The following is a 15,895-nucleotide window of genomic DNA, read 5'->3' as shown; positions in this document are numbered from 1 at the left end:
ATTTCTAAATGATTCATAAACGACTCATCCGAAGCAGTTCAAAGAATCAGTCTCTCTAAACCCCTGCTTTCCGTGAGCCCTCACTGCTGTGATTGGTCAGATGGCGCAGTCCTTTGTGATTGGTCTTCCGTGTACAGCGCGTGTCAGAAATGAAACAGCCATTGCCATAACGGAATGACAGTCCTGGAGACTTGTCAATACATAGAAAATATGGTATCGATTGTACCTTACCAATTCGAGCTGGAATCTGATGATGAAACGGTTGAAGTGGCTGATTGACAAGAGACTGATTCACAAGCATGACTGGAGCAGGACGTTTCTCATTGGTAAGTGTCAAGTGTTAACAAGTTTGTGGTAATTATAGGATGTGATAAAACAAATTTACTCTCAGGATAGTGTCTTCAGCGTCTTTTCGACATGATGTTAATGACACGGAAATTTTTACTGTGTTTGTGGGCAGGCAAGTTTGCGATGTAGAACGTGGGCGGACATTATGCAAATGTGTTACTTTGTGACGTAGAGCCATAACTCTACTGACGTAATTTCTGAGGAATCATTTACGCAATTGCGAGCCAATTTTTTTAAACTTTATTTATCCTGCACTGTCGACTTCACAACTTTGCAGATAGTTTATGTTCACATACAGCTACATGACACACTGCATGAAAAGGCATAATAGGGGCACTTTAATGTATGGGCAGTGATTGACTGTCTGTTCATCCCACAACTGCTCATCCAAACCATGTTTACTCAGATTACACTACATACAGTCTTGCAGACCTGCCCCATTCCTCAATCCCGACCACCCTGTAATCAGATTTCATTCAGGGATTTATCAAGATTATCCCATTTTAAGAATGACAAACCCAGATTATAATCCGGATTCATTTGGAGGATTCCCAGTTTAAGAACCACATGGTACCCAATGCACAAAGCATGTTATTTTATGGCGCCTGTTGTATGACATGGTGTAGATGTATAGTGTTTTTGATATACTTTGTACATGTTTAATTAGACAGTGTCAAAAATTTTGCTGTTTTTGGGACAAGTATGGCTTTACTTTCAAAATTACATACATTTTTGAATGCCATCCTAAGGAATATGTTACATCAATGAACCGCTCATAAACAGCAGACTGAGTTTCTGATTCCGCTCTAGTTCCTTGGAAACTCTCTTTTCTAAATCAATTTATACATGGTAACACTTTACAAAATTGTTTAATTTATTGACATTGACATCAATTGACATTATTACAATAATGAATGATATATCATGAGTAATACTTCTACAAAATGTCTACTCCAATACTTCTACTCCAATGTCAATGTTAATGTAAATTGATCAAAAGTGACAGATAAGACATTTATAATGTTAATCAAATATTTTATTTCTATTTCAAATAAATGCCGTCCTTTTAAACTTTCTATTCATCAAATAATCCTGAAAAAAATGTATCGCAGTTTCCACAAAAATTAAACAGCACCACTGTTTTCAATTGTTTTCAATAAGAAATTATTCTTGAGCACTAAATCAGCATATGACTTGAATAATATCTGCTGAAAATTAAGATATGCCACACACATTTAGTGTATGTCACAGGTATACACTACATTTTGAAATAAATACAAATAGAAAACAGTCAGCCTATTTTAAATTGAAATGTTATAGTTAGCTGTTTTTAGTGTATTTTCTGATTGAATAAATACAGCCTTGTTAAGCATGAGAGACTTCAAAATAGGGATGTGCCCGAATCCGATATTCGGAAAGGTAATGACGTGTACTACGGCACCCCTAAAAAGAATAAATAACGAGATATACGAGAAAAATATATTTCAATGCTTTCTCTCACAATTATATCGTTGGGTAATTATCCTGCATAAACTGCGGGCATCAGTGAGCTGCTACTAATATGCAGGCCATTGAAATCACTTATGAATGAGCGTTTGCTTTTTACTTTCAGTTTTGAGATTCGCGATCACACGTAGCCTACTCTACTACGGAGCGGCACTAGTACTTACCACACATTTCACAAGATTAGAGGTTTGTCCGTGGTGCTCAGGATCTGCAAATCATTCGCCATCGTCCTCAGTCATCTCTCCTTACCTCTCTCTGTTTATGTGGCAAGTGAAATTTTATGTACTGTAATGTAACAGGCAACTGCTAGCAAGCGGCTAACCATGTCCCTTTGGTGGCTCCGTAAAACGCAGTATTAGTTTCCCGTGCCTTTCCGAATACAGATTCGTTATTTGGGCACATCCCTTCTTCAAAAACATGAGAAATCTTGCTGACCCCAAACTTTTAGGCAGTAGTGTATGTAACCAAGGTTTATAAATGATATGGAATTATTATTTATTGTTTGTTCATAATGCCTTATGCAGTAACTAATGCTAATACATTTAATATGGTTGTATTGTAAAGTGTTATTTTAATCCTTTATTTATTTATTTATTTATTTTGTGACAATTTTTAGCCCTGTGTATATTCTCTAGAAATATACTCTATAACCAAATCTGATTCAGTGCCTTAGTTTTCTCTAATCAGACTCTTTGCTTTTTAAAGTTCTGCATGTAAGAGTGCAGTGAGTTTAATGAGGGAAATGTTGACTAATGCTCAATAAATTACTCCCAGCATGCCTGTTGGGTTAATTAGCATATTAAAACAAAGCAGCCACTCAGGGCATCCAGAGGAAATCAGAAAGGAACATTTTGAGGCTGCATCTAGAGCCAAAGCCTTGAGCATCGAACGGTCACGGAGGCTGGGCTTGGCACTGGTGTGTGTTTGTACTTTATCTCACACATCACTTGATGCAAAGCTATTGTGCGCAATGGCGAAAGTTACAAAATTGACATGCAATGCGTGAAATTGAAAGGATGTTATGAGGAGTGCTAGGATTAATCCTGATCCATTTTTAGTGTAAATTTTTCTAATAGAAGAGACAGACAAAATATAGGATGAACAAACTGTGTGAGATGATGAACATTAGACATTAGAACATGAGAAGGCTAGAGGCCAGGGTGGTTTCTGTGTACGAGTGCATTCGTGCATTTGTGTGTGTGCATTATCCCGTGGCCTGGAGGCTTGTCTCGTTTGAAATTGTTTTCCTCTGCTCTCCAGCATTATCTATTAACAGGGCCATTATCATGTTAATACACAGAGTATTATTACATAAACTAATGTATTCACATGTACACACAAACACTCCCTCATACACGCAGTGTCTGGAACCGTGATTTGATCTGTTGATGTTAAATTTTGTACTGCATTTCTCTTCCTCACAGGACTGTGGAACTAAATTTGTCCTTTTTATGTTGGTCTGTATCTAACCCTTCAAAACAAAAACAAAAATCCTCTTTGACAATGACATAGGAATGTGTGAAATCCAATCAGGTTCTTCTCATCATGCAGTATATCATTATCAGATAAAGCGATAGGAATTGAAACCAATGAATGGCAAAACTTTTGTTCTTGGCCCGTAGAGCCAGAGGCATTATACTGAAGCATTTCATGTATACACACCCCATTAATTTATTACTTCCTCCTTTAATCTTCCTTATTCTCCCTTTCCCTGTTCCTGCATTTGCGATTTCGTATGGAATGGAAATAGAGAGAGAGAGAGAAAGGCATGAAGGAGAAAGAGGGAGGGGGTTAGTCAGTAAGAAAGAGAGGGAGAGCTAAACCTCCCACTGCTAGAGCGTTTTTGCTCTTGATGTTAATTTTCACAGCTCCATATGGTGCTGCAGACTCTTCACCTGCAGGCATCGCACACACACGCGTGCACACGCCACCCAGCCAGCACACACACTACCTCGGGCCTGGCCTGTCACTCACATCAGCCCAGGCATCTGTCTGTTTTCTCTCTCTCTCTCTCACACACACACACACACACACACACACACACACACACACACACACACACACACACACACACACACTTAAAGAGTCATTGTCCATTGTGCTTTGAGATCTTGAGAGATGTCTGCTGTATTTCCGCATTGACTTCTGTACTGATGCCCTTCCCCCGCTCCACTCAAACTCTCAGAGCCGCAAATCTGCTGCTGTTTTATGTGTGTGACTGCATGGGTGTGTGTGTGTATGTGTGTTTTCTATGTGTTATCTTGTCATTGATTATAAAAGGCTCTTTAATTTCGTCTCACCCCATGTTGGGATTAATTTGCATTCTTTGTCAGGAGTTAATGGCGTCTCCCGATGGCTCGCTCGGAAAATCTTTGAAGACTGCAGACTGGCTGGCGTGTGTATACAGCCTCCAGCGCTTTTCCTCCTGATTGATTTATTGTTGCCTTTTCTGTTTTCCGGCTGTTTTGGTTTCAGCTCATTTTAAGCCTTGTATTCGTCTGAATATACTGTATGATTTTGCTCTCCCAATGCTTTAATGCTATATTTAAGCAATATCACCCTAGCAAGTGTGTTGTTGCTATTGAGGCCGCAGGTGATCATAGCCTTGACAATATTTAGTATAGCAGCACAGTTTTGAGTGTAACATTACTTCTGTACAACAGTTATGTAAACAAAGTTTTTTTTTTAAATGGAGTAACTTGCAGTTTAGAGAAAATTTGGCCAAAGCATTGTGAATTCATTTCACTCCAGCTCCACTCTAGGTTTTTCAGTTCTTCTCACTCACTTACTGGTGAAACCCCACACTGAGCGCTGATAGAGTGAAAGAAAACATTGGCTCATTTTTTTCCAGTAAAGAAACCTCCTTTTTCCCCAGTAAAATCACTCTTCTTTGACAGTGCCCTGCTCGCATACATAAGTCTGAAACAACACAGACAGGTGGAGTGTTACAAACAGAGAAACTAAAAAAAAAAACAGTTGTAAAAAACTAATGTAGGAACTGTAGCACCTCAGTTCAAGGGGCACATGAACCGATTATCTTGTCCTCTTTACTAATTATAACATGAAATAAACATGAATGAACATCAGAAGGTATCTTTTTTTAACCGTTGAAATACATCAATATACAATATTTTCAAGTTCAAGTCCACCGCGTCTGGTTTGTTTGTTGGGCAAAAAATGGCAGATTTGGCGTCATGATTGGTCAGATTGCCTATCAATCGAAGCCGATGTGATGTGTTTAAAGTGGTCTTGATTGTTCAGTGGAGATCACATTGAAGTATTTCATCTAACTCCAATGGTTTAATTGAAAAATGGTGCATACAACAAATATTTATGCCTTTAATTGTCCTGTGATTGCCGTGCTTTGCAGTTTTAGCCCGTGCTGTGAGTTCCTACATTATAGCTCCAGTGTCTCCAGGTATTTAAAGAGAGCTGGGCCATGTTTAATTGAGAAGAGAGAATCAGTGACTAGCATAATATGTCATCAAAGTTGTCTCACACCATTAGCTGTTAGTTGAAACTATAAGGTTCAAGCATGAGGTTTAAGCCAGATTGTGTAAGCTGTCTTGCCCTTTAAATAACATTTCAGTTCAAACAAAATATGTGAAAAAGTTCTCACTCTATCTCCATCTAAGATAAACCCTCTGTCAGATGATTACTTAGATCCAGCAAGTGGAAATTGCAAGGCAGAGAAGGACTGAAATGTTTTTTATTACCTTTAACTGGGACTCTCCTTTCCAACAGAAATGATATATGTATTTTTTTGTCATCACATGGTTATGAATATAAAATAATCCCCATGAAACAAGTTATATTATTGTCAAAAAAAAAAATAACCCACTATTTTTTATTATTTTTTTTTAATCTCCAGACTGTGATACTTTTTGAGAAGTATATCATGAGTATACTTTTAGAGTCAAACATACTGTATAAACCTGGAGGTGAATAAAATTCAGGAGATATGAAATTAATGAAAAAAATGCTTGGTGAAGCTTATCCTAATTGAGGATTAGACTGTTAGCGGCTGTGTTTTCATTATGTAAACGATGTTACCACATCGTGCCCATATCTTGCCATCAGGGTTTTCCATGTCTTGGTGCAACACTTGTGATTGTAACATGCTAATTGCATGTTTTTGCTCTTGCTTACTCACTCTCACCTAAATCCCTTTTATCTCCTTGCAGATTCAAAAGAGCCAGGGTTCCTTAATGGTAAGTGTTTTTCATGTATTTTCAGAGATGTAGGCGGCTCCTCTCGCAACCCCTTGCAGTTTTCTCCTCACCTCGCATGGTTGCCTCCCTCTAAAGTTAATACCAGACAATAATGCACTCTGTCTTAACAGCCTGTATTCAGATTAGGTGCCATTAGAAATAAGAAAACATTACAGATCAAATGGCTTTTCCCGAGTCAGAGTGCATTTGATTAAGCTGTATTGCTACCTGTTTTATTGCATTAATGATTTTATTTCCTTTGCACTGTAAGGACGTTGTATGGGGTCTAATCTCTTTTTCTTCTACCCCCCTCTGTCACAGCCTCTTCAGTTATTGCAGTGCATTGTTGATGAGGTGAGTCTGTGTCCCATGTACGAAACCATCCCTAATGGGGTGGAAAGCTGATATTTTGTTTCCTAATGAAGCGAGGTGCATTATCAGCTCTGCTCAGGGTTTGAGCTCTGAAGAGCCGGAGCTGTCGAGAGCTCGGCCGTGCTGATGTCAAGGCCTTGAACGGAGCAATTGGCTTAACTCTGGATTTGGAAATTCAGCTAAACTTGAAAATACATTGGAAAAGGTTGGGCAGCAAACTGTAGTTGTTTTAGACTAACAGTAAAACAATCACAGTTTAAGAAATAAATAAACACATTTCATTTTTTTTATGCGTACAAACAAATTTAAAGCTTTTAAATAGCTTTTTAATAAAGTTTTTAAAATAGCTTCATATATATATATATATATATATATATATATATATATATATATATATATATATATATATATATATATATATATTTTTTTTTTTTTTTTTTTTATTCTCTGCATTTCTTTCTCATTCTGTCTCTGTCTTGTGCACACACACCGTTTGCTGGTTTAATGTAGCATGACAGGGCTCTGGACAACTGAGGGTTGTGGACCACAGAGTTGTTGCATTAACCTTGACATCCGTTAGGCGCTAAAATACACCCAACTAAACCCTGACATATTTTCTCACCCTTATCTCTCTGAGGAGTTGGGTCATGGTCAGTTAAACCCAGATATTCCTTGAAATAGATACAACTCGTGTTATGTATCACTTCTCTGATATACACACCTTTCTGGTATAAATCTGGTGTGTATATAGAGTTTTATGCAGTATTTCACCCAGTCAGCCTAGTGATTCTTCAGATTTGTACTCTTTACTGGCGCTGAGGCAGTTGTTTGCAGTGTGTGTGTGTAGGTATGGATGTACACTTATGCCCACCAAAGCTGATTTTTCACCATCACTCCAGTCTCCACTGTGAAATGATTCTTCAGAAGTCGTTTTATCTGCTGCTCAAGCCAAACTTTTCTTTTTCTTATTATTATCAATGTTGAAATTTATTTTAAGAACAGTTATAAGTATTGCAGAATGATTCTTCAGCAGCAAATCAGCATATTCGAGTCATTTCTGAAGGATCATGTAGATTGGAATAATTGCTGCTGAAAATTCAGTCTTTCCCATTTTATTGTGTCATTTATAGTAATTTTAAATTCACTGTTCTCTGTCACTAAGCAGCTATACACATTCTTCACTGAGCCATCCATATTGTTTTTTTCTAGTTAAAAAGTAAGATAACATCTGTGTTAAAACTATTGGATCTGAATGGCTGTACCTTAGCAAACCTCAGCAGATTTGTTCCTTAAATGAGCAAATCTGAAGAGTTACGAGAGGTCATCTTTTACCACACTCAACACCCAAACAATCCCCAAATTTGCATCAGTCTCCTCAGCATTCAGTTAAAGCCTGTAGGCCATGGTAACTCTGACATTTAAATGTGCTTTCCACCGCTATGTGAGTAATTAATAAGTAATTGTGTTAATTGTGTGTGTGGGGGGAGCCTCTCCCTTCTCTGCTCTTCTCTTCTCTGCTTGAGCTACTCACTGACACATGCTAATAACAGAACGCCACGGAAAGCTAAAGGAGAGGGAAGCATAAACACACATTAAACATACCCAACGTGTCCTGTCTGCTATAGATTTCTGCACGTAATTAATAATTAAACGGCCGCTCGTGTAATGAGTTGACCTGCTTGAACTGTTCATTACTCATCCGGCAGAGGCATCACTCAAACTATTTTCTGCTGTGCCCTTCGCTCCGTCTCCCTCAGGCCAAAGAGTGCGCCGCCACGCCGCTGCCGACTGCATTCAGCTGACCAAGGCCTTATTACTCACTGCCACTGATTTACAACCTTCGGAGGGAGACAGTGAGAGAGAGCTTGAGACGGGACTTGTGGGTACTCCCCAGGACCTACTTTAAAGAGTAATCTAGTGCACAGACCGAGAAAGAGGCAGAGTCAATGTGATGGACTGAAAGAGCAGGAGAAATGAGAACATTTAGAAACTATCCTGAGAGAATATGAGAAACAGGCTGAATAAAGAGGATATCTGCTCAAGAAGAATATCAAGACCAGTCAATTAGAAAAATGGGAACAAATATTCTGGGATGTGAATGTACGATCTGAGACGATTAAATGTGAGTTTATCATCAGTAATGTTGAAAAGTCACTAGAAGGAAGAAAAATGTGTCATGAAGTGTCATAAATTCAGGAAGGTCACAGGTAGTTGATGTTATAGTCTGACCACTTTGACTTCAAGAGGATGCTGGTAATGATAGTCTGGCTAGTTTTGTCTAGTTTTGTCTAGTTTGATAGTACTTTTGAATTTTTAGAACTAAAGAACCCCACATTCTTTACCATTCCATTCTGCTCTATTTTGATGTATTTGTTGTCTGCTCACTCGACAGCAGCTCTACATGTTTATCTTTAGTGTTTTTTCTAGTAAAACCAAAGTTAGATTGTCTATAAAAGCAAAACATCTGATCTAGGTGACTGTACCTCAGCAAACCTCTAAATTACCAAATCTAAGTCTGTTCACAAAGAATGCATTTTTTTCTTTCTACTGCACTACTTCCAATGTTTTTCTTTGTAAACGTGCCAGACGGACATGTTTGACTGTTGCATTCACATCTTACGTCAATTGCAGCATCTTGTACCTAACACAGCTTTCAAAAAATTCAACTTCGTGTTGTCAACCTGTGCGATCGCAGATACATGATATTATCATGCTAATTTATTTAATTATTTCCTATTTATTTATTGTTTCATAGCGGGAGAGTGAACCAATTCCAGAGTATGGCTAAAAGCAGCTTAATGTTAGTGTAATCTATTAACTACACATTTTATCTTTTTAGTCAAGTAGCATAAAAACACTCTTATCATAATCAGTGAAGTTATCTACACGATGAATCAATCTCTTATACTTACACTGCACATACATCCGCACTTTGTTGTTTATGATGAGAAAATTTGCAAGAGAACTGAATTCAGTCTCAACAGCAAAACTCATCTGAACGCCTCTGATTGGGCATTGCATTTATAAGCTCAACAGAATCAAGTGTGATTGGTTTTAAATTGCAACACTGTAAAAATGTGTACAAAGAAATATGATTGGACAAATAAGCACTAATATTAATTGGATAGCAATACTATAATAATAATAATAATCGTCTTTATCGTCAAAGGCATCAGCCACAGGCGATATCTCTGGATACTCATCTATCGGCACAACACTAGTTTAACTTTAAAAAACTCATCTCAAGACTTTGCATTTTTTTCCCATTCCACTACCTGCATCTCACATTTTTAAAAGCAAAAGCGCGTTCTGTGTGAATGGCCCCTAAGGAGGGTTCATCTTTTATGTCACACTACACACCAACAATCCCCAAATTTGCATCAGTCTCCTAAGCACTTCGTTTAAACCTGTAGGCCATGGTGAGATTACCATCGGTAATGACGAACATGAGCTTACCACTGGAAATGATGAAAAGCCACTAAAAAACAAAGAAGTGTCATGAAGTATATGGGAGAAATTCAGGAAGGTCACAGGTCGTTGATTTAATAATCTTACCACTTGGACTTCGAGAGGATGTCAGTAATGACAGTCTAGCTTGTTTGAAGGGCATTGTGTGTGAATGTGTATGGCTGGTTTCCATGGTGACCCCAGTATAAATAATCAGCCACAAGGCCTCGCAGGGCTCATGGGAAGGGTGAATAAACGGCTAAATGAGGTGAAGCACGAAAGTAGTTTTTTTTTGTCCTCTTGTTTTCTCTTTCTCTCCAAATCCCTCGATCAGGCCCAGCTCTACTTGGTGTCTAATAGTTGTTGCTAGTGCACTTCTTTATAGGAGACGCTCTTTTTTCAGAACTGCACACTTGTCCATCTGCACGGTGGCCCGTCTTTAATTGTCCCTCTCCAGTTGTGTATTGAAACAACCCTGATGCTTCTAATAAGACTCGGCTTAAATTCACCTCTGTAATTACTGATCTAATTTTGCCTGATAATTGCTGCTGGGCAATTACATGTATATTTACTGCTGGTATTGTGGAGGAAGACGGGCCATGGTCTGGCTCTGTTTGTAGTGCTGGATAATGGCAGCAAGCTGCATAATATAACAGTGCTTTCATCATCATCATCCTCATCATGCAGCCGCCACATCAAAGACCCCCAAATGAAGGTGTTTGTGCATCCTCAAGTGTACATGCATCTGTTTGTGGCTGTGTGCATCTCGCTGTATTTACATGTGGGTTATGAGTGTTTTTTTTTGTTCCAGACTTGGGACATGTATGTGTACTGTGTCCTCCAGGCTGTGGGTCTTGGCTGTGTAATGATGTATAGCTGCACTAGTGCACCTCTGGCTATGTTCATTTGAATAGGTGTGTTTCAAACTCTCTAGATCATGGAAAATCAGGGCTTCATACACACACACACACACACACACACACACACACACACACACACACACACACACACACACACACACACACACACACACACACAAATGACTAGTTAGATGATGGCTTATAAAAAGAAACATTTAGGAGACAAATGCCTTTTTAGTTGACAAATTACAGATTTTCTCAGACACTTACATGAAGGGATGTTTTAATGCATTATATAGACCACACAATGATTAAATTATAAACAGTTAAATAATATATGTTCTAGTTGAATTTAGTATAAGTTAGTTCCAGTTTTGTCTTGATTGTGTTTGTGCTATTTAAGTATCATTCTGTTTTGAAGGAATATTTATGTCTGTTTGGGGAAAATAAATGTTGTTTGTAGTTTGAACATTTGCTTGGAAATGTTCCATTACAATTGATTCAACTTGACAATTGAACCGCATATGTTAAAAAATAATCTATGATGTATTTTTACAATGATTTGATTTAAATATTTTTTTTTTAATACCAAATGTTGAAATGACATTTATATTTAATTGCATATTGTTGTACATGAATAAGCTAGAAATGTAAGTCTCATGAACCTAAAATATACATCACACTAACCATTTTTCTTTTTGAAAAATGTAACTGATAAATGACTTGTGTTCAGTGAGGGAGTCAGTTATGAACTCCCGAATCAGGAAGGAGTGAACGTGATTCAAACCACTAACTCTTGAGTGAGTTTGAGACAGTTTTGTGAATGAGACTTAAAAAGAATGTTTAAGAGTTACTCAGGCAGGCATTACTTCTAATACACACACATTTCTAGACTGTCTACAATAACAACTCGATTTTTGTTTTTGTTGCATGTGCAACCTTTTTAGTCCCCTCATAACCTCGGATCAGATCATTACTTTCTGTCATCCTGCTATCCATGTGTACGTGTGTGTTTTTAAACTGCAACAAGATTGCTTGTATTGTGCAAAAAAAAAAAAAGTTTAATTTAATTCCTACAGGCTGTTAAAGCAGTTTTTTCTTCTCTTTGTCCCTCACAAACAGACATTTCCTGAAAAAAAAAATGTATTCACTTTCCCTTCCAATACATCAGTCCTTCCTAAACACCTTGAATCTCAATTCTGCCTTTAACATCAAGGCTTTTGTGTCTGTGTAACATGTTGATGTCCTCAATTCTTTCCCCTGAGGTCATATTAATTCAAATTATGGTTATGGTTGGAATACAAATAATCTTTTCTCTGAAACAGGCCACATTTTTTTTTTCTTTCTTGTCTAGTCTTAGATAAAACATGGGCTCCAGTATTCTGATGAAAGTTATATTAGACCGAATATGTCTCAGTTTGATCTCAGAGGTGTCTGAATACATGCAAGAAAGCAATAATTACACAGTTAGAAATAGATCTGGAATTTGACTTTATTTCACTTGTTCCATTTGCTTTCAATGTGTCTGTTCTTTAGAAGTATCTGATTTAATTCCCTTACCCTGTTAACATTATTTGGAGGTTAAGGTCGTAACTAAATGTTCTTGTCAGCTGTATGCCTTCTGCCTTATGAGCACATGAATGGCTGTCTTGCTCTGAGAGTGTACGCTTTTTGTCTGTGGCTGTTTGTCCCATGTTCGTTGCATCAGCAGTCGTCCACTGTCCAACAAAAGAGGGGTTCAGGTGCTTCGAAAATTGAATATACATGGCTGCTTTTGAATGTCCGCTCATAGAATAACTCATTATGGACTGTAACCCTTCTGCAAACTAGTCAAGGCCACACAGAAACTACAAGTTATACATCGATTTTTTTTTTATTCTGTTGTGGATATTTTTGTAAATAATAATTTTGACAATGTGTATGTATGTTTATTTTTTAGGATCCTCCGGTGCTTCCAATTGGTCAGTTCAGTGAGAAATTTGTCCACTTCATTACACAATGGTGAGTGTTTCCAGTACCAACTGAACACCTGTTTCTTCTTTTCTATCTCTCATAAATAAATAAATCCTTATAATATTGTAATGAATTTGTGTTGATAACCCACAACACAAACTATAAAAAACATTTTATATATATATATATATATATATATAAAAAAAGAATACATTTGGAACATGAAAAATACTGGAGCTAATCAAAGCTGCCAAATGTCTGACTGTGAAACGTATATAATAAAGTGATAGCTAAAAAAAGTTACTTTATGCATTTATGCCAAGAAATTATTAAGATTTATTGTTCAAACCCCCACTCTGAAACCTTTGTATGTCTAAATATGTTTGTTTGTGTGTGTTTATGTATATACTGGACTTTCTATTCATCAAAGAATCTTACAAATAATATATGTATCACAGTTTTAATGCAAATAATAAGCAGCACAACTGGCTTCAGCATTGATAAAAAAAATGTTTCTTGAGCACCAAGTCAGCATATAAATATGATTTCCAAAGAATCATGTGACACTGAAGACTAGAGTAATTGTGGTTGGAAATTCATTAACATATATTAAAATAGAAGAGTTATTTAAGTTGTAATAATATTTCCCAATATTACTGTTTCACTGTATTTTTGATCTAATAATTGCAGCCTTGCCTTTCTTGCAAAAACATTTCAAAAATCTCCAACAAGTCGTGTTTAAAAACATGCAACACACAATAGCCTTTCCTGGGTCTACACACCAGACAGAACAGGAGTTAGACTAGCTATACACAACAGTAAATATTTACCCAACATCTGTCCCTGGTTTACTGACCTTGCTTTCTCAAACACAGCCGCACTCAAAATTGCCTTCCACAGGTCATGCCCCAAGAAACCAGAATTCCCCACCAACCTTTTTTGCCTGAGGGCACGGTGGGTGAAGCCAGATGTTTTGGGATTTGTTTAGCAGCTGATGTTTACCTGCAACACACTTTATTTACACAAACAGGTCACCTGGCTCACTAGTGCCACCCCTGCCTGCCACTGCTCTTCTAACATCCTCTTCTATTATTAGCCTGCTCTGAGTGTGTGTGTCATTCATCATGGTCCAAATGGGCCCCTCTGTAGGCCGCTCTGTCCCTATAATCCCTCCCATTTCTTATCTGGGTCAGCTTGACTAATTTACTTGCACTTAGGTGTGATCTGTGCCAAGGAGAATTGATAATTACTTACCTCTCCCTTTATCACTCTGAGATGCAGTTATATTAACCTCAACAGTGCAATGATAAAGAGGATGTGAAGATAAATATGGTGTAGAAGATATACTGGATGCATAATCTGCATTTATTAAGAAATATAGGAATTAATGTTGCCTATTGAGGTCATAATACTAAGAAAACATACTGTAAGCTTCCTGTTTAAGTGTATTGACACTAAACTACAAATCGGCTTTATCAGAAACCTAAATGCAGGTACATGTGATGTGATTTACATGTTAATTATGCTTATTCAGTGAGCAGACATCCGCAGTTCTGGAGTGCTTGTCATATAAACCCAGGTACTGAAGTGAGTGTTGTAATACAGACCAGTGTTATTTTAGCATCATTAATATACTATTATAGATTTTGGTAAGATTTTGAATTAGATTGTATTTTTATATTTTGTTTCACTTAGTTATTTTGTTGTCATTTTTAGTATTTATTCTTTTATTCCTATTTATTAGTTTTAGTTATTTAAGTGCTTCAACTGAAGGTTGGAATACACTACATGACATCTTGTATGATGGTCACAGACTCATGTGTAATATGGTTTGCTATAAATAACATGTAAAACAAAACAGGGTTTGGCTACTATATGTTTGTTGATGAATGCGCATTCTAGCTTCCCAATACATTACAACAACAGCGATGGGGAAAAAAAAAAACCTGGACAAACCATTCACTCGTGTTCAATGCGCATTTAAGAGCCAGAGGGCGCGAGCAAACTCATGCCTCAGAACAGCGCAAATATTAAGCTTTCTCTAAAGCATTGTATTTAAATGGACAACTTCACCAAGAAATTGTCAAAATGCCCGTCTTGGTAAGTATCCTATAGCAGACATATCTGGCTGAACGTACTGTATCAGTATGTTCTCTTAAAGCGACAGCACTTTCTTAATATTAATCAAACAGCAACAACAAAGAAATCACTCACTGCTCTTGATTGAATAGCTTTTGTAACTTTAATAAAGATTAATCTTTAATTTATGCAGTCAAATATGCAATGTTGTTTTGCGTTTCATTACTTTATTCAATTTCTGTACCTAAAAACTAATGTTAGACCTAAAAAAAACCCTGAAAATCACAGTTTAGTTTATTTGTATCTTTACTCTGTTGTATTTATTTGTGCTGTTGCTTGTAGTTAGATTATTCTTATTTTCTTTATATTTATTTGACAGTATAGTTTTTGCCTAAACATACCGAACCGTATCGAAACGGTGACTCTAAAACTGTGAGTAAGTTGAACCATTCCACCCCTAATTATTTTAGCTTCAGACTCTGAGTCCATCCGGTCTGAAGAAAATAAAACCTGTTTGATATTGTGAGCTGATTTTAAAACACCTTGTTTTCAATTGTCACATCTTTTAGCAACAAGGCACGAGTTTGAGTTTGTTGTGTTCTGAACAACTTGAAAGTCTGGTAGTGTGTGATCCTGAGTCGTTTAGTGTTTGACGCCCAACATTAACACAGGCGACATGAGATGCACACTGACAGAAGACATGACTTTTTATTTGATAGAAACAACTGTGTGAGGTCAGAGGGGCGGCACAAAAGTCAGTGAGTCATGATTTTAAATTCAGATTCCGATTCATTCTTGTGTAGGTTATTGCACAACAACCCCAGAAAATCGTGACAAATTGTAAGCATTAAGATTGCTGTACTGAGCTTGTATGTTCACAAATATTGTACTTGATGTGTTATAAGGTCCATCAAGTACACCATGTATACTGAAACAGAATTAAAGATGGTGTTTGCAGAAATGGCAGGTACTTGAAAATGTCCTTGCATCTGGAGTTCATTAAAGACTGGGAACCCTGAATTTGTCAAATCTTGTGCTGTTTCTGGCTGACTGTGCAGCACCTGCTGCTGTAAAGTCCTTTGATATGCTTTCAAACGGAGTGACTAAATTTTATTTTTC

The 15,895-nt window shown here is 37.2% G+C and overlaps 1 protein-coding gene across 5 annotated transcripts in view; it reads left to right on the top strand.

Annotated features, from left to right (window-relative positions):
* The window catches only part of LOC109093162 (dual specificity mitogen-activated protein kinase kinase 5), a 51,613-nt gene that overhangs the window by 27,178 nt on the left and 8,540 nt on the right, over positions 1-15,895 (top strand). For 2 of the 5 annotated variants that reach the window (XM_042727753.1, XM_042727752.1), the window contains exons 18-21: positions 6,039-6,065; positions 6,387-6,419; positions 12,684-12,745; positions 13,598-13,651. In XM_042727753.1, coding sequence (XP_042583687.1) covers positions 6,039-6,065; positions 6,387-6,419; positions 12,684-12,745; positions 13,598-13,651 — 176 coding nt within the window. Of the gene's footprint in view, positions 1-6,038; positions 6,066-6,386; positions 6,420-8,194; positions 9,194-12,683; positions 12,746-13,597; positions 13,652-15,895 lie in introns of those variants that run through there. The other 3 variants (XM_042727755.1, XM_042727754.1, XM_042727756.1) reach the window with 2 other exon arrangements.

The sequence above is a fragment of the Cyprinus carpio genome, chromosome B7, assembly GCF_018340385.1.
Source record: "Cyprinus carpio isolate SPL01 chromosome B7, ASM1834038v1, whole genome shotgun sequence".
Classification (NCBI taxonomy): Eukaryota; Metazoa; Chordata; class Actinopteri; order Cypriniformes; family Cyprinidae; genus Cyprinus; species Cyprinus carpio.
This window is presented reverse-complemented; position numbering and strand designations above follow the sequence as displayed.